Source organism: Rhipicephalus sanguineus, chromosome 1 (genome assembly GCF_013339695.2).
Source record: "Rhipicephalus sanguineus isolate Rsan-2018 chromosome 1, BIME_Rsan_1.4, whole genome shotgun sequence".
In the NCBI taxonomy this organism is placed as follows: Eukaryota; Metazoa; Arthropoda; class Arachnida; order Ixodida; family Ixodidae; genus Rhipicephalus; species Rhipicephalus sanguineus.
Genome location: NC_051176.1, coordinates 158,532,853 through 158,553,048, shown reverse-complemented (window position 1 = coordinate 158,553,048; position 20,196 = coordinate 158,532,853). Strand labels below are relative to the sequence as shown.

The window sequence follows — 20,196 nt, the reverse complement described above, 5'->3', positions numbered from 1 at the left end:
CCAAACTGCCGAATCTTGTATTTATATAACTTTTCAGTAAAGAGATATGATCGGGCTAAGTTCAAGAAAACACCGAACAATGGAAACTTCTGACGACAATTAAAAAAAACCCCATTTTTTAAATTTCTTTAACTTTGTCCACTTATTCTCCTCCACATCAGCTTTCATAATCATTAAAAACATGTTGCATAATGTCGTTTCACTAATAGTTACGGCCCCTCCAATGAGACCGTTAGGCAAGGATGGGCAATTCCGACTTCTTGCCCAGCAAGTGTATAGAATTTAGGCAGGATTGAATTTCTTTTTATTAAAAGGCCAGCAGGTACCTAAAAAGGTGTTGCCGGCACTGAAGACGTTAATTTTGAAAATATTTGGTCACTGCAGCGGCCCCGAGCGCTGGGCTACCGACCAGGCGCGCGCGCTCCCGAGATGCTCGTTGTAAGAGACGGTGCAGTGAGAGCTCGTTTTCGCGTCCTCAGACCGACTGAGTTCGAAACAGCAACACCTATCGGGTGACTTGAACGCATGTGCACTGGAGCTTCGCTATTCTATCCACCCTCTGTTCGCATCTCAGCTAGGCGCTGATAACACGGTGGAGATGGAAGCAAGATGAAAACTCTATAAGGGAGCTATGAGCGCTCACTTCACGCACGCTGCTGCCACAGAAACTGCGCTGCGCCAGTTGCGATCAGAGGAAAGCATGAACGTGGCGCTTTAGTGGCAAAGCAAAATATGGATTGTCAAAGGAAAGAAAAGCAAAACTATCGGTAACCGGATGCGCTTGCCTATATTAGATATCGGCAGCAGACAGCCTGAACTGGCCGCGCGTTCGGTGCGCTGTTCACACTTCATTCGGCGCGGATAGTTCTTGTGCTTTGCTCTTACTCTACTCCTCCTGTGCGTCTCATGACGAGAAAGTATAGCTCTGAATGAGTCTATTGTGGAGACTACCTTTCGAAGCACAAGAAGCTTAAAGGAGTACTGACACGAATTTAAAAAAAATTCGGATTGTTCCTCTAAATAAAAATACTGGTGTCGAGAAACCTAAAACGACTATTGTGGTGCCTGGGAATGCATCCTATATATTTTAATTAGCGCCACCTTAAAAAGACACTTTCGGTTTCGATATCGAGGGGGTGGCTTCTCAGTGCCTTTTCATAGCAGTGCGACGTCACAGAGATACAGAAACTCGCGACGTACTAACGGGAAATCCGTCATCTGCTCGTGGTGCAATAGACAACGATGAGTGAATTGTCGTCCAGGGAACGTGACAGTGATTTCTACGATTTAGGCTGCATGCAGGACGCAGAACTCGCGAACTCGGAGGAACTGTCTTGACTCGTCGGGATAATGTCCTTGCAGTGTGGCTGGCTTGCAAATGCTCAGCGACGAAAACTTCAAAGTCAAATTAAAATATTTTATACGTGATCTCCGACTCCAGTGTGTGGACAGCGTGGACACTGCATACCGACGAAGCAAAAAAAAATGTCCCTTTTGCGATTTCTCAAAATCGTGTCAGTACTCCTTTAATTATTGCAAAGAAGCCAAAATTTCGCAGAGTTACCGACCTGGATATAAATGCTTTGAAGGAACGTTTAACGTCCGAAAGATCAGTGACTGTCAGTGAGACGGACTACTTGTGCTACGCGTGCTTTTGCTACCACTGCAATGAAAGATCTTCACGGAACGCACAGTATAACGATGACATTCTTATGCCCCTTGAAAAAGAAATCGACGCATTTAACCAGATCACTGCGACTACCGGTGCACGTGCGTTCAAGTCACCCGAGAGGTGTTGCTGTTTCGAACTCAGTCGGTCTGAGGACGCGAAAACGAGCTCTCACTGCGCCGTCTCTTACAACGAGCATCTCGGGTGCGCGCGCGCCTGGTCGGTAGCCCCGCGCTCGTGGCCGCTGCAGTGACCAAATATTTTCAAAATTAACGTCTTCAGTGCCTGCGACACCTTTGTAGGTACCTTCTGGCTTTTTAATAAAAAGAAATTCAATCCTGCCTGCATTTTATACACTTGCTGGGCAAGAAGTCGGCATTGCCCATCCTTGCCTAACGGTCTCATTGGAGGGGCCGTAACTATTAGTGAAACGACATTATGCAACATGTTTTTAATGATTGTGAAAGCTGATGTGGAGGAGAATAAGTGGACAAAGTTTAAGAAATTTAAAAAATGGGGTTTTTTTTTAATTGTCGTCAGAAGTTTCCATTGTTCGGTGTTTTCTTGAACTTAGCCCCATCATATCTCTTTACTGAAAAGTTATATAAATACAAGATTCGGCAGTTTGGTAGATAAGCATGCGAAGAACTTAATGCGGAATTTTTGTCGCTCTGCTACAATTCTTTTTTGAGATAAAGACCTTCAAAGTAAAGAAAATTTTGCCAATTGGGCCATTTTTGAGGTTTTTTATAAAAACATATACACTACACATAAAAACTAAAAATACCTGAGCAGAAGCAAAAACATGCATATATTTAGGTAAATAAATTTCAGCTACCTAACTTCAATATATTTTGTGCAATTCATAACGAAAGTTGGCCAAAACAGCAGAGCGGATGAGCGCTCCACTCCACCTCTTCGTCATTATTGATTTCCTGTGCTTCGAAAAAATTTTTGGTGGCAAAACAAATTGCGGATCTCTTCTGTCCACTCATGAGGCAATAATATATAAAATTTTGAAATAAATTCGAGAGGTCGACCAGCCATCGTTTGTTCGATCTTACGTGGAATCACCCTGTAGCTACTCTACAGAAAATGTCACCAGATAAAAATCCGGCAGATCCCACCGCACTGTGGGAATCGATGTAATGCGAAGCAGCCAGCAGGGAGCTGCATACATAGCCTTGTCTCTCTTTGAGGAAAATGAGTCATTCATGCATGCATGTACAATCTTTTATATCATGAAACATATATTCTGGTATATACAATGCATGACCTGTCATTTATGTTCGTCATGCACTTATGTCATGCCATACCAGTTTTGGTGTATATCCAGTTAACAAAACAGCCAGAAGCGCACCAAGACAGTGTCATGTAAATCATGCCATATATGACATGCATATTATGATTTGCGTGTTCGGACCTGCCATTTATGTCAATCATACAATCATGTCACGTAATCCCAGTTTTGGTGTATATCAAGCTAGGGAAACTGCCACGAGCGCGCCATGAGCGTGTTAGGTAAATCATGTTGCACATGAAATGCATGTCATGATTGTAACGTCCCCATCTACCATTGGGGACGTTACATTACCATGTAACGTCCCCATCTACCATACAGTCTCGTCACGCAATGAAAGTTTTGGTGTATATCAAGCTAGCGAAACAGCCGTGAGCAGACCATAAGCATGGCATGTAAATCAAGCCCTGCACGACATGTATGTCATGATTTTCATGTTACCAACTGTCATTCATGGTCGTCATACAGTCACATCACGAAATACCAATTTTGGGGTATACCAAGCTACGAAACGGCGGCGAGCGAACCATGAGCATGGCATATAAATCATGCCCTACACGACATGCATGTCATGATTGTCACGTTACCACCTGTGATTTACATTCTTCATACAATTACATAATGCAATACCAATTTTGGGGTATACCAAGCTAGCGAACCGACCGCGAGCGCACCATGAGCGTGGCATTTAAATCATGCTGTACATGAAATGCATGTCATGATTGTCATGTTACCACCTGTCATTTACATTCTTCATACAGTTACGTAATGCAATACCAAATTTGGTACATATCAAGATAGCAAAACGGCTGCAAGCGCACCATGAGCGGGGCTTGTATGTCATGGTGTACATGACATGCATGTCACGATTTTCATGTTACTACCTGTCATTTATGTTCGCCATACAGAAATGTCTCGAAATGCCAATTTTGGTATATATCCATCTAATTAAATGGCCGCGAGGGCCCCGAGACCATGTCATGCAAATCATGCTGTACATGACATGCGTGTCATGATTTGCACGATAGGACCTCTCACTTATGTTTGTCATACACTCTTCTGATGCCATACCAATTTTGGTATATATCAAGTTAACGAAGCGGCCGCAAGAGCACCAACACCGTGGCATGTAAATCATGCCGCTTATGACATTCATGTCACGTCTTTCATGTTGTGACCTGTCATTTATGTTCATCATACAGTGATGTTAAGCCATACCAATTTTGGTATACATCCCATCAACGAAACGGCCAGGAGAGCACAAGGTGGTAGGCGGCTAGATAGATAGATATATAGATAGATACGCTCAAAGTCGCCGAAGTTCGCTAAGAAATGCTTCGCTTTTGAAAAATTCAGCCAGTAGCGATGCGATTGATCAAAGTCATTTTGGTGCAGCTTTTGGAGCAGATAAAATCCCGCTTTGGAGCATTAAGCGAGTCTTTTGGGGCAGTTAGCAGTCTGACATTTTTGAACACTAATATTTATGTTTCTAACGGAGTAGTTGTACCATGCTTAATGAAATAGATATACTAACACCTGAATGCATGTTTATTCATAAAATTCCAGAAGATGACATTAACTTAGTGCTTTCCGTTTGCTTGTGCCCAACCCTTAGTTTCTTCAGTCCAGTGACCGTCAGCCACCTCACATTTGCCTGCAAAACATTTCATATTTGCAATGAAATTAACCTTTCTTTGATGCTTTCATTACTGCCTGAAAGTGCAAGCTGTATAAATATTCCACACATTTTTGTTTTACCATCGGAAGAAAAAAAAATTTATGATGACATTTGTGCTTTCAGTACAACCTAGGCTTATGGGATGTAATAAAATGAATTATGTGCTTCATGGAGAGAATGCTTGGGCTGCTGCCTCAGTCAAGCAGGACCAAGACACCAGAATATATATGCTGTGGCAAAATTTCACAGGCCTCTGCTGCGGCTGGAATTGTTGATAAACCCTGACCGCAGTAGCGTATTAAAAAAGCGCTCGGCATGATCTGTTGTTGAAGTTAAAACAAACAGTACTACCAATTTTTATGAAAAAGAAAACATAGTAGTCAATTCAAGCACATATATATGCTCACTGTAATTATTGCAATCAATCAAGTAAAAGGCTGCCATCCTAGAAGAACCTGCACCAAGTATTACTTTTCTATAACACCAAAACTGCTAGAAACTATATTTACTTTATTATTAATGCTATGCCGCAGAATGAGATATTAGTAGCCGCAGAGTGGTGCACCCAGCCCTCCCCCACTTTCAGCGGGGAACATTAACATCTAGAATTATGGCTGAATTGATTCCATAGTCCTGTACAACTTTAGAAGGCAGTGGCCACGTCAATGCCAGATGTACACAAGCCTGCACCAAAGATGCCGTCATAAGCCGGATGGGTGGTGACCCTACCGTCAGAGGTGGGCTTGTGCGAATATTAGAGCACTTCGAATATTTGAACGAATATTACAGTAATCGAATTTGCTTCGATTTGAATTTAAATGATTGGAAATTTCGAAGAAATGAATGAATAGGTGTATATTAGTCTGCATGTAACCCTCCTGCAAAGGTGGTTTCACTGCAGTGGAGGAGTGCTATTCGTCGCGAGATCGGGCTATAGGTGGCAGCACCGTCGCCGTGTTTGTGTGAATAGGCGGTCAGCGGCGCCTACACAAATGTACGCAGCGGCGCTTCGCCGTAGGCAGTTTGAGTCTATTGTCGGTGAATAAAGCGCGTTGACTGCAGCCTAATGGTGATGTTATACGCCCTCCATTGCCACATTAATGCACGAAACCGGCCTAACGTTCCTGTTACGTGTGAGAGAAGTGCAATCTGCCAATCAATGCGGTACTGGCCTTCAGTCACATTCGTGTTTTGCACTGTGCTCGATGTTTTTTCTTGCTTTATTTGCACGTGTTTAAATTGTGTTTTGCCTATACCACAATATAAATAGTGTTGCGCGACTGAGCCAATTAAGTATTTACTTGCTCTAGCGGCTACAAAAAGAAAGAGAGCTTGTATTTCTGCATAATTAGATGAAGTAGAACTTTGTGCACTTTGCTTTTCTTTTTGCATGAACACGCGCACTGTTATAGAAATGCGTGGCTTCAGGTCTTTTTTACCGCTAACCAGCCTCCGCAGACGTTAGTTCGTGCTTTGCGGTATCACAAGCATTTCCAAATCGCCAACACTTCACGAGATGGTGTCGCTAAAATTCTCCATTCAAACCTCGACATTTAGTATTTTTTGTGATGTGCTTGAACGACAAAGTGGTACCCACACTTACCGTATTTGCTCAAATGTAACGCGTTTTTTTTTTTTTTTTTTTTCAGATTTCTGCTGCTTAAAGTCGACCCTCGCTTTAGTATTGTGGTCGCGTTACAATCGAGTAAATACGGTAAATGAATTTGGCGAATGGACGGTACGATGGTTAGACCTAGCGCCATACCGACACGTGCATGCACTCACTTATTAGAGTGCACATCTCGTAAGGTGAAATGCTTATGTATATTGTGTAGGCATACATACAAGCACTTGATACTGTGCTAGCACAATGGAATAAGCTGTAATCTGAGGACGTGCATGACGTACGCACACATGCGAACACGGTGTGGCTAGCAGATGACGCAAGGAGCCATCCACACCACTGGGTTTCGCCCGCTCGCCGCTAGGTGCCGACTTTGCTCGATCTCGCGGCCAATACCGTGAATACACCTTTTCAGAAAAAATCCGCACTGCCACGAAGCCCCACTTCAAGGTTAAGTGGGGACACTGCTCTTAAAACTGCTTTCTTATTTCTTGATAGATTTTGATGTAACTGAGTCAGTTTATGTATATTTGTGTACTGATTTCAAATATGGATTTATTTTTCGAGTATAATGAGTAGTATTTAAAATACAAAATATTTCGTGTGCCTTTTCGTGTGAGATAGTTACAAAGTAAATCAGCATATCACAATAATCTGGAATCAGAACTGTGTGCAGTGCAACAAAAATTGATGCTCTAAACCCATTTGAACAAAAGTTATGGTGTGTTAAACATTTACGAGTGCGTCAATTTCAAGCTGGGATTTCATTCGCGAATGTTAATAATAATTGTTGGGTTTAACGTCCCAAACCCACGATATGATTATGAGAGACGCTGTAGTGGAGGGCTCCGGAAATTTCGACTACCTGGGGTTCTTTAACGTGCACCTAAATCTAAGTACACGGGCCTCAAGCATTTTCGCCTCCATCGAAAATGCAGCCACCGCGACCGAGATTCATTCAATCCCGCGACCTGTGGGTCAGCAGTCGAGTACCATAACCACTAGACCACCGTGGTGGGTCATTCACGAATGTTCAACACACTATAACTTTTGTTCCAACGAGTTTAGAACATCCATTTTTGTTGTAGTACTGCACTCAGTTCTGATTCCAGGTTATTGTGATATCTTGATTTACTTGACGTCATGAGTCGGGCAAAGGGCAGGCGCGAAAGAGAGATTCTAGAGACGGACCAGATTAAGATTGCAGCAGATGCATGCATCAGTGCGCCTTCGGTGCATTTGATGATGAAGGAAACAAACTTCCTTCACAGCAGTTAAATGTTTAAACTGATTATATGTACCCGCACCGCCTTCAAGCTATCTTAGAGTGTTACCGGATTTCCCAGCAATTTGGCAATTTTTTGTGACAGTGTCTGCTGTGAATGCACTTGCGCATGAGCCTTCTTAGTGTGAAGTTTTTTCAATAAACATGGTTGCAAGTGAGCGTCTTTTCTGTCGTGTGTTCTTTCTTCCTAACCAAATCCGCACTCCCCTATGCAAGATGTCGAACCAACTAACCCAACAAATGACAATTTTGAAGTAATTACAACTTTTGTCCATAAAGTTTCGAGACTGATTTATTTTCTTCTCTAGAAATGATTCCCCAAAACAAATCTTGCTGCGTATGTGTAGTGCCATCTTTTCAGGCTAACCTGAGCTATTTATGTCAATTGCTGTGGCAGCCACTAGATGGCACTACATGTAGAAAAATACGGTGTCACTAGTCGTCTGCGCATTCTACTGTGAGTGAATGTGGAGAGATGGACGTCCACCTCGAACAGCGTGCAAACATAAAATTCTGCGTGAAGCTTGGCAAGACAGCCACACAGACGTATGAGCTCCTTCGTGACACTTACGGCAACGAGACATAATCGCGGGTGCGAGTTTTCGAGTGGCACAAGAGGTTTGTTTCGGGGAGAACGTCGGTGGAACACGACACAAGGCATGGGCGCCCTGCAACCTCACAGAATGAAAACAACGGGGCTCGGATCAGGGAGATCGTGCAGCAAAAGCGCACCATTACAGTCCGCATGCGATCGGATGCTCTCGACATTAGTAAGACAATATGCCACCAAATTTTGCGTGAGAACTTGGGGAAACGAATGCTGAATGCAAGACCTGTGCCGCACTCCCTCACACAAGACCAGAAAAACATGCGGGCATCAGTGAGCGCCGATTTGCTCTCCGAGGCAGAGAAGGATGCTGCATTCATCGACAGCATCATTGCTGAAGACAAAACATGGTGTTTTCAATATGATCCTCAAGCAAAGAGGCAGTGCGCCGAATGGCGGTCCACAAGCTCTCCGGCATCGAGAAAGGTGCGGCAACAGAAGACCAAAACAAAGACGATGCTGACAGTTTTTTTTTTTGATGCCAGAGGTGTCATACACCATGCGATCGTCCCGCAAGGGCAGACGGTGAATCAGGAGTTTTATATCTGTGTGCTCCAACATATGCGTGATGCACTGCAATGGTGTCACCCTGACTTATGGGCACCTGGACAATGAAGCCTTCTCCACGATAATGCAAGGCCGCACACTGCTCTCAGCGTGACAAAATTTCTCACCAAGCACAGCATTGCTGTACTTCCCCATCCGCCATACTTGCCTGACCTCTCCCCATGCGATTTTTTCCTGTTTCCTCGTGTGAAGAGAGCCCTAAAAGGTCGCTTGATGGGGAGCGTGGAGCCCATTCAAGACACCATGACAAAGGAGCTGACAGCCCTGCCAAAAGAAGCGTTTTCCAGCTGTTTCCAAGACCTCAAGAAGTGTTGGAAGCTGTGTGTATACTGCAAGGGAGACTATTTCGAATGAGTGCTGCACAAATGATTTCAATATTAAACACATTTTTTTAATGGACTCAGTCTTGGAACTTTACGGACAAAGGTTGTATGTCACTGTAAATCAACACTAGCATGCTTGGAACAGGTCCTGCAGCATCCTGTTGGCTCTAACTCATCTGAACAATGGTGTCACAGGATGCATCTTAAAGGATACTGAACAAAGATAGAAAAAATCGGAAGAAAACATCGAAAGTCTACTCGTAACACGCGAATGTTCTGATAAATAGAGTTTATTTCAGATATTTTTCAACAGTTGGCTGTATTTTTGGATGATTGTCAGCATGCGTGGGGCGTTGCATCGACGTCCGTGACGTCATTGTGATGTCACAATGGCTGACATTTTGGCACACCCATTTCTGGGGACGTTAAACGTCACCTCCTCTAATTCACGCTAGACACAGCATTTTGGGAAAAAGGCATTAAATTCATCATTTTCCGCTAGTTACTACCTGAAAAGAATGTTGCGTCTACCGATTTCAGCACCTAATCTTTAAATTTGACTGAAAATCTTGGTAGCAAAAATTCTGTTCAGTATCCCTTTATTGTGAAGAATCAGGATTCACAACTACAGCTGCTAGTCAGCTGTAGCCATGGCAACCAGAAAAACTGCTCGTACATGAAGGCATTCATTCCAGACTATGTATTGCAATTTCAAAAGATCAGAGCAGTCTATTAGATACAATGTACAGAAACAGATGAAAGACAGCTCATACCATTTTTTGTTTTGGGTACCAACACCTCATGTAGTTTCTTTGTAAGCGCATTGCGCTCCTCAATGTACTCTTCCGTGAGATCTTCTTCAGATGCCTGCACAATCCCACAACCAGTTTCACTAAAGCCATTCACACCACAGTGACCAATATGATAATTTGCAAGGCAGTCAATCCACTCCCAAATTATGGTCCCAAAAAAGGTGTTAACTTTCAAAAAGAGGATTATGGTCTGAATATTTCAAACAAAGGGAGACATCTATAAAGGAAAGATGGCACATAGATTTTTAACTTCAATTTATGTAGCCTTAAGGAGACCAAAGCAATAATAAAACAGTAACACATAGGCTGGTCAAACGCATTTTTTCTTTTGGTTTTTTTACTTAGAATACAGATAAAGCACCATCACCTGCTGCCATAATACAATGTTTACTGCAGTTTTCTCTTGTTATATAAATGCAGAAAGAGAATGCATGCTATTTGGGAAACTACAGTAGACTCTCGATAATTCAATTGAGAAGACTTCAGGATCTTATTTGATAATAATAATAATATCTGGGGTTTAACGTCCCAAAACCACGATATGATTATGAGAGACGTCGTAGTGGAGGGCTCCGGAAATTTCGACCACCTGGGGTTCTTTAACGTGCACCTAAATCTAAGTACACGGGCCTCAAACATTTTCGCCTCCATCGAAAATGCAGAGGATCTTATTTGAATTATCAGAAGTTTGAATTATCATAAGTACTCATAAATATGACTCAAGGCAACACACCAACTAACACTGCAATGTTTATTGCTTCTCAGTGCCACAGCAACATCAAAGACTGCTCTGCATGATTTCCAGTAAAATTTTTAGACATCAGCGATGATACTGGTACTCGTTATTATACAAGGCACGCACGGGTGTGTAATTATGGGACGAAATGTGTTGCGTCCCACGACAGTTGCTAGCCCCTTCCAATTCTTAGGACACTTTCTTGCACGGCATACTGCGGAGAAAGTGAAAGAAACGTTTGGCACACGATAGATCAAGGCCAGACTGTATCGTTTCTTTTTCCTTGGTCAGCACGCGATTATTGGTGCGCAAGGTTCAACTAGTTCGGCCATTTTGTAGGCAGGCAATCAGCTTTATTTGCGCCTGTTAGTAACAGAAAAACGTGTTCAGCTAGAAGCAACAAAGGCAGCAGATATTTCCAGACATGGAAAAGTAAAAAGTTTGAATTAACCAAATTTGTGCAGTGAGGCAGCTTGAATTAAGCAGCTTTAAAATTCATTGAAAAGATAGTGGGCCAACCAAAAATTTAAGATTTGTTTGAATTGACCGAAAGTTTGAATTATCGAGAGTCTACTGTACTCTCAAACCTCAATAAAATGAAGTGTTTTCATGCAACTTGGCACCATTTCTTTTGCATATAGTATTCGACACCCTGGGAACTCATAGGCTAGGAGCCTAGCTGATCAGTTTCATCCACTTCTGAAGGGCAAGGTTAATACATTGTCAGACTTGAGAGAAACATGCCAGCAACACTCAACCGTAAATCACAGCATTTCAACCATTTGAAATCAGTGAAATCTCAATATCACAGACATTTCGGGGTCTGACACATTTCATATAAGTATGTCAGCCCAGCCATAACCTTCTTCAAAGAACTTGGAGGCATGGTCATCTAGTTACGAAGGCAACATTTGGGTAAGTTCACTAGGAAAGAGGTTTGACTCTGCTCAGTTGCATTTTTTACTTCACCCTTTAATTGGTCACACGACAGTTCAGAGAAGCAATGAGCTTCTGTTAATGTCTGGGGCTTGTATTTCGTTTCACTGTTTCAGGCTTTGAATGGCACCTGAAACCAAAAATCGAGTGCCTGTGGGGCCATGCTAACGTCCATGGAACTAATCATGACACTACATCACAAGACCAGGAATTGACCTCCCTGGTGGAATATTTGCCCACCATCAACCTCGTGATGCTTAGGGTTCTTCTGCCAAAATACCTACTGCAGAGCAATGGAAGGGCTTGCATGCCACTCCTAGGAGCTATGCCAACTGTAGAACTCCTATTGGTGCGGCACCACCTTTGTTGGACAGACCCCTAAAAACAAGGTGAAAAAAAAAATGGGATATCCTAACCAAAGGTTGGCAAACTCACTCGCGAGTAGACTCACTGAGACTCACTCTGACTCAGACCGAGCCAAGAGTGTGAGTCTAGGTGAGTCCGAGCAACTCTGGTTGAGGAAAATTTTGGTGAGCTTGCGTCCGAGTGAGCCCTAAGCGCAAAATATATTTCTTGAGTGAGTCTGAGTGAGCTCCACATTTTTTACCGACCTATGATCCTAACTGCAGGCAATGCTGCAGCAAGTTCTGGCACCCGATCAAGGTGGGTAACATTGGTCAAATTGGTGAAATTGGTGCTAGAGCACACGGGCCTCTAGCAATTTGCCTGCATCGAACTGTGGCCGCCATGCCTGGGATTCAACTCCACGACCTTTGGGTCAGCAGTCAAACGTCAGACCACCACAGTGAGTGTACATGAAATAAGTGAAAGCAACTAGGAATAAGCCCATACTTACTTGTGACAAGTCAGTTAAGAGGGGCCGCTTGAAAGCTGGTATAAAAAGCGTGTGGCATTCCAAAGACTTGAACAGGTCTAAAGATAAGAGAACCATGAAATTTTAGAATCTCCACAACTTTCACTTTTACATAAATTTTCTGCAATAATCTTAGTACTTGTATGATGAAGAAACCATATGCAAGTCATCTTGCTCTCGACAATACATTTAAAACATCTTCAAAATATGCACACCCAAAAAGTTTCACTTGTATACTATTGTACAAATGAACTGCAGAAGATAAGGTAAGTTAAAGTGAAATTTGTTATTTTGTCCTCAAACCTCAGATAAGCCTGCAGGAATGCCCCACACAGCTCTTTCTCTACAGAGTATTAAGTTGAGACATAGACAACATAAGTGCTGTGACTAACAGCTGCACTTCTTCCACGTCTCCAAAAAAAAGTTGCAACTCGGGCCAGTTGGTCTGCTTGAGATATCTCCCAAGGAGTGTTCTGAACAGGACACGCTCGTTTGCAAGCTATTTCGTGTGTGGCTTTGAAGATCGCAGCGCTGACCGGGCAAATTTTTTTTTTCTTCCATTCATTCTTTTTTTTTTGCAACTTGTGTTTTGAAAATGGCATCTGGTGGAGGCGACACAAGTGTTAATGGTCCATCGCCGTGACAAATCTTTTCATTGTTGTCAGAATAACGAAAATTTTCAAACAGCACTCTTCTGTTTTTTATTGTTGATCACCAGCAGGTAGCTGGTCATTTCCCATGAGTAACAATAAACTTCGTTATGCGAATTTCACTTAGTATATCTTGAATGTCTTTTTCCATCTAAAACTTGCTTTAAAAAAAAAAAAAGAACATTCAATATTAACTGTTTAAACAATACTAAGCATATTGGGGAGAAAAATTCTCAATATAGAAAAAACAGTTAAGGGGTTAAACATCGGGTAAAGAATAGAGGTGGAACATCGGGTTTCCATGCTCAAGGTACCAAGTTTGAATCCTCGTCCCGACCACTACATTTTTCAGGCTTCAAGTGGTGTCTGAAACCGAAAGAAAGAAAAATTTGCAGTGGCTTAGCTCGGCTATGCCAGGATATACGTAGCGTTAGCAAAGGTTCAGCTGATTATTCTTAGCTTTCCAGATTGTCTAGGATTATTAGCCTTTTTCTGTTCATTCTTCGTACGCTGAACCGCTAATTGCCAGGCAACTACTTCGGGATCCGATGAGATAAGCTTCTCGGTTCTTCTGCGCCGTTGAGCAGCATTTGCGCTCTCCTTCTCCATGGCGTTACCCACCTGCAAACGCCAGTCAGAGGCGCTATCAAGCGGCTCCAACGCAGTGTCAGACGGCGACTGCACAGCGACTGCAAATAGCTGCATGCGCACCGGCGCCAGTGTGTCTGCCATGGCTACGATGTCACTCCTCTCGAATGCGCAGACCAGCAGCGGTGAGTCGCACGTGGCGGTGGCGGAGTCTGCGCGCGCGCCGGCGCCAGTGTGTCTGCCGCGGCTACGATGCCACTCCTCCCGAACGCGCAGACCAGCAGCGGCGAGTCGCGCGCGGCGGTGGCGGAGAGCACGTGAGATGCCGGCTCCGGTGAGCCAGCTGTGTGACATCACTGATCCTCGCGCATGCGCAGCACGGCTCATGAGGATCCATGCGAAATCAGTTCCGGCTAGGTAACTGTAGCTAACGCTACAAAAAAGAGGGGGGGGGGACGAAACTACAAAAGTCTACTGAGCTTAAACAAGGCCCTCCCTCACCACACAAGAATTGGCCTAGCTGGTGCAGTATTTCTTATTTGGCCACGCCCTCCCTCATCATGCCTGCAACTAACTCCTGGCCCTCAATCTCATGAGGCCCCATCCTGACCAGCTTCTACACTTCTTTTCCTCGCTCACACGCACGCATACGCACACACACACTACATGAAACTCTTGTTAAATTGGACATCTTCAGCTGCGACTCAAAGCACAGTGCTTTGCAAATAAGTGACAGATCAACAAGAGCAGCTGAAGGATTCAACTAAGTTCTATTAATGCATCAATCTGGTAGAAAAAAAACTTTGAACCTGTGAGCCACCATTCCACTTTATTTTACATTTCGTAGCTGTGGTGTTTTGTGACCAACATGATACCAGGCCAAGTGTCAGAACTTTGCATTTTTTTGTCTTGGCTCCAGAAGATCATGCAGCACTGGTTGCTGGTAGACCAAGCAGGCTCACACTAGACCCTGTGTTGGGCACAGTGCGGAATGTCTTTCTCCCCATTCGAACATCAAGCAGTGGCTCCTTCCTTCAGGCTATAGATGCAATTTGCACTGCGGCATCATAGGCGCACAACCTGTCAGTACCTACTGGTGCCCATTACCTAAACGTTGTGCTTGAAAGTGCCCTGGTCGGCTGCACTGGAAGCAAACGGCAAGGTTCTGGCACTATACACTAGCACAGTTGTGTGCCATGTGGATGATGCCACCTCATCATCGGCATACAATCTGGCCTGATGCTTGTTGCAGTTGTCGTTTGATGGTAGCTGGTATGCTGACGCGCTGACGAGCTGAACCACAATGGTAGGCCATTGGTCCCGATGGTACAAAGACTGCACTATGGCGAGGTGAAGCAGGCATGTGCAAATGGGCATCCAAGTGGTCATAGCTACTGGCACATTCGACACAGAGAAGACTGCTGCCACGTGCTGCGCTTCTGTCACTGAATCAGGAATGCCATGTGCTAAATATGACAGGTTGCACATGACCTAGTTTGTTTTGAATGGTGGAAGCCGATACTGTAGCTAGCACACATTATGCTTGTTCCATCAAGCTGTTGGCCACGGTCACCAGTGCCTTCAGACTTGGGAAGTAGACTCCGCTGCCAGATCCTGTAAAGAGGAGTGAATTTGGTGCAGGACACGGTTCACCATCACCGATTTGGGTACTCCCCCACTGATCCTCTGGTAGTAAAAGCCACCACACAGATGAACTCCTTTAGGTTCTCCTCAAGGTGCTCTACATGTCAGTCCAAATCTTCTTACTCACCACCCTAAACCGCTCCGAATTCGATGAGACAGTGATTTTTTCTTCGCCTTCGCTACCCTTCCTACATGTGTTATCTCCTGCTTGCCACTTATTTCTTCATAAAACACGTGGACAATATTAGAACTAAGCATTGATGCTATCGGGAATTCACACTTCTGCGCTCCACGCTGTTATCTGTGCTTGCGCAGTTGACCCGCTTCGGCTGGTTTTGGTTTTTCGCTCAGCCTTCCTACCCTTCTTGGCAGCTAAGAGGGGTAGGCATAGCCCGCTGTCTTGACTACGCTCACTTCGGTGACGTAACACGACGTCAGTGATTACGTCATGGGCATACAGCCAACAACCGAGCAAGGCTTCCTCCACGTGTCGCTCATGTCAGAGCAGCACTAGGGTCACCCTAGCAGAGCGGTGAAGAAGCACAGTAAATGCGTGGCTGAAACAGCATCATCGCAGGGCCGAGACACCGTTTCGTAGTGCAGACGACCAATCGACGAAGGTGGTGATACATAAAGATGTCCATGGGCAAGATTACATCACTGCGTGTACAAGAAGGATTGGACAGTGCAGGAGAGGGGCGCGGGAACTGTTTTTCGAAATGGAGTGTCTGCGCGGCACGCAGTACTGTGATATTCGCAGAATGTGATAGCCACAGCCTTCTGCACGAATTAGTGAGCTTGTCTGGGAGGTGTAAAAAAAAAAGTCCGAGCCTGTGTACTGGCCCTTTAAAGAGCGTCCTGCATGCAACAAATCAAGGCCAGGAAATTTTAGAACATCTGTCCCTTTTTCTTTTCCTTCACTATGGGGTTAGGGTTAGAAGAGTGTAGGATTCGGTGTGTTGGTATACCATGATTACAAATTCTTAGCAGTGCCACAACAAAGAGGAGACAGAAGGGAAGACAGAGTGCTCTGTGTCCACTCTCCTGTCCCCTCTTGGTTTTTGTGCTGCTAAGAATTTGTAATCAGGATTAGGGTTAGGGTAAAGGTCTGCACGTCTGGTTTGGATTGGATGATGATACCCAAACTGCAGGTGGGCAACGTGGCCTCCATTCCTCGCTAAAATTAGCGCAACTGAGAAAATTTTGAGGCTGGTTTGGCAGTTTGGCGCAATTTCAACAAGTTTCATGGTTTTGGCTCAGCTTGGCGCAAAAATAAGGAATTGTCTCAAATTGGTGCAATTGGCGCACCTGTTGCGCCCCTGAATGATGCAAACAGACAATGATGACAGCAAGAAACAGCAACAACTTATTTCCAAGTATTTCACCCTGTCTAAGTGCCACAGGAGACAAATAGGGAAAGCACTTAACTAAGGTTAACTATACTTTACCTGACCATCAGCTGCTGTTACCTATTTATGCTAGTTTTAATTAGTGTAAATGCAAACCGTCACCTACCCAAGAGGCTAATTTTGTATTCTTCACTCTCCCTGGTATGTGTTTCCATCAACCGGTGAAGCCACTGTGTGGGTGTTTCATTGTTTATTGTTGCCTGCACAAAGTCTTGCACAACCTGCTCCATCCAAGGCAAAAGAAAACAAGGCATCTAATTAGAACATATGCAGCATGGAAGCGAGATCATCATAATAAAATGCACAATCAGCCACAATGGGAGAGCATGTTGAGCAATTTCCATCTAGAAACTTGATTTGATTAATTCTAGGCCTGTTTCATTAGCTTGAGAATGAGGCTAAAGAGTTTAATCGCCAACAAACTCAGTTTGAGGAACCAACATACCACATGCAAAACCTAGCAAGCAGACTTCTCCAGATGGCTTAAATGTTTCCAAGTAAAATGGACCTGCTCAAAGAAAGAAGAAAGCCGGGGCTCATATAATGAAAGCAATAACATGAGACAAACATGTTTGTTCACATTTCTTGTGTTGTAACCATTAGGAGAGTGAGAACTGCCTCTGGAGACAAGTGTGCTTGCAGACTATTGCCATCAATGCAAGTACAGTACACTGTCTGTTGCTGTGGGAGGAAAAGTGTCCTACAACAGAGAAAATTAATACATTCTGCGACCGTGTACTGACAATTTGATGAAGATTATATAGTCCCCATACATATTGAGGTGTTTGTTAAGGGTGCATAAAATGGTTGAAACTAATATGACAATTATGTATACATATATATGAGAAATGTGTAGCACCTACAGGTGGCGCAACAATGCACTGCACCAGCGCGCCATCAGCGCCACAAGAGACCACTTCAATTTCTATCCGTGTGCTATGAATTGTCACCTCCGTCTGCTATGCCCACGTTGTATGGAAGTGCCTGTGTGTGATGGCGATGGGTATGATAAGATGGGTAGGCTTACAGAAAGTTAACAGTGTAGGATTCTTTAGGGCCTTAAACGAAGGGAAAGGACACAAATCATACAGAAGCAATCATGTTTTCGACATGACAGAAGAAAGGACGGACGTGCGAGTGCTTCGAAAGGGCGATGCGAGCGGCAGGCCAGCTAAACCTGTAAGCATGCACCGTCACCAGTGAGGTTTGTATGCATTTTTTGTAATCATTTTGCCTGCTTACTACTGATTAAATGACGACATTTGCATCCGACATGTGCTGTAGCGTGATCTTAAACAACCTGAGGCGATAGGCGCAAGTAAAACGTACGATCGCCGAGTTGTGTTGCTATTAATGATGGTATAGCAGTTGTGCAAAGTTTTGTGCAATGTAGTTTAGTTCCGTTTGTGGACATTGCTCGGGCTGCATGTGTGCTCGAGTAATGCTGTTACATACCAGCTTTGGACATGATATCTTAGCCGTCACATAGCACAACAGTGTGGCGTGGCATCGCATGCACATCCAGTGCTGTCAAGGGGCTTCTTCCTTACTGTTCATGTTTACGAACTGTGCAGTCTGCTGATATGTAGCTCGTACGTGTAGAATGTTTTCGCCTTAATTGCGTCCGACTGACTGATGCTTACCATTATGTACCTGTTGAATCATCCGTTTGCACTAGGGTAGTCATTAATAGTCATTGGTCGCCACGTAACAATGACGCACATACAACAAACAAGCAAAGGAGATGGCCTCGAGTGATTTAATCGACAATGATGGGCATTGCCTTGACTTGAGAGGCAATTATTGGCTGATGTATGTGATTTTAAGTGCACATGTGCTGTTCATGCCTGTGCTCTTTTTAGCATTGATTACTTTAAATTGTTAGGACCAAAATATAAGTGTAAATTCTCTTTTTCAGTTTGATGCAACTAGGCTGACCACCAGTTCTCACAGCAACTGCAGGGATGTTGAAGGTCACTGCAAACATACGGCAGCAGCTGTAGTTTTTGTGAACAGTGAAGAGTCGGTAACAAAAATGCCGCAACCAAACACAACAATTCATACGCGACATTGCAAAGCTCTGCTAACAACCTGACACGACTCTATTCATGGGCCGGTTGTTGCATGGAACGACGGCACTTCCAGCACCCTTTTCCGCATCTCACTCGTTTGCCAAACGTTGCCTAAAATAACATGCATATGCTGTGCCTACTTATTCATCCACTGCCATTACCATGAGTGCCAAAGAACACTTTTCTTTCTCATGTAGCGGCACATCACCAAAGTGACATTCTGTGTGCTCAATGACAATGACTTTGTTCATAAGATAAAGGTAAAAGTGAACCTGGTTTTGCTTTATTAAAAAAAAAAAAAACTAGAATAATGTAATATGGTTAAAATGTTTGTCCACACACACACACACACACACACACACACACACACACACACACACACACACACACACACACACACACACACACACACACACACACACACACATAAAATCAATTTTCTTGCCTTCTGTAGGAAAATTTTTTTCCACCTATGTTCCAAAAGGCAAAATAAAGTGTTATAGAGTAAAGACAAATTTTTAACACATACCCACAGCAAAGGAGGAAAGCTTAGCAGGTCATGAACCAACTCTCCCTTCCACTTGGCTTGAGACAACTGTGACCTCAAGGCAAAAAGCTGTTAAAAGGGTACAAAGGTAAATGTAGACTTCTCTTCCACTGAAAAAATAAATTTTGCTTTCTCTTTCAGAAAATAACAAGAAGCGCAAGGCTTAAAGGGGTACTGACACAAAATTTCGTGGCTGAGATAGCCTATGGGATTGACTCTCGGGAACGTGCATATATCATCTACTAAGTCTGAACAGCAAATACAGCTTGGAAGCAATTGACATGAATGTTGAAGTTCGTGTGCCCGATCCAGCGCTATACGGTGCACCTTGCGACACTGACATCATACAAAGTGACCCGAATGTGACCTCAAACTTGCGCGACATCACCACTGCTGCCGAGCTTCGAGATGCCCAGCTAAATCATGACATCATAGTCGCCATTGCGCTTCTGCTGCACTTGCGCCAGCAGGCTACTATTCGGTGGCTGCTCGCAAGTTCGCTGCCGCCGCGAACATCTGGAAGCCTCAAGGAAGTCTTCACCACCAGGTGACGATGATGACGGTGGCGGCAATGACATCGCACTGCACATGCGGCATGCGAAATAACGCGAGCAGAAGATGCAGGCAGCACGGAAGTGCATCACGGTTTTATCCGTTTCACACGCTAAATGGCGTTAGTTGCATGCGGCGGCTTGTCATTCTTGGAGCTCTCCCAAACCGAAACTGAGAGTGGTCGGTAATAAACAGACTGTAATTAATTATCTGTCACGCACTGCAGCAAGCGATGTGCCAGGTTATGACTAATAGGCCTCCAGCAACATACTGCAGCAAAAAAAGCCACACCAATGTTTTCGTGTCAGTACCCCTTCAAGGAC

At 44.0% G+C, this 20,196-nt stretch overlaps 1 protein-coding gene across 2 annotated transcripts in view; it reads right to left on the bottom strand.

The window, feature by feature from the left end:
• LOC119400931 (guanylate-binding protein 1) overlaps window positions 1-20,196 on the bottom strand; it is a 125,700-nt gene that overhangs the window by 73,308 nt on the left and 32,196 nt on the right. For both annotated transcript variants that reach the window (XM_037667819.2, XM_037667826.2), the window contains 4 exons: window positions 19,304-19,390; window positions 16,809-16,923; window positions 12,394-12,470; window positions 9,827-9,920 (listed from right to left, as the gene is read on the bottom strand). In XM_037667819.2, the coding sequence (XP_037523747.1) occupies window positions 9,827-9,920; window positions 12,394-12,470; window positions 16,809-16,923; window positions 19,304-19,390 (373 nt within the window). The remainder of the gene's footprint in view (window positions 1-9,826; window positions 9,921-12,393; window positions 12,471-16,808; window positions 16,924-19,303; window positions 19,391-20,196) is intronic.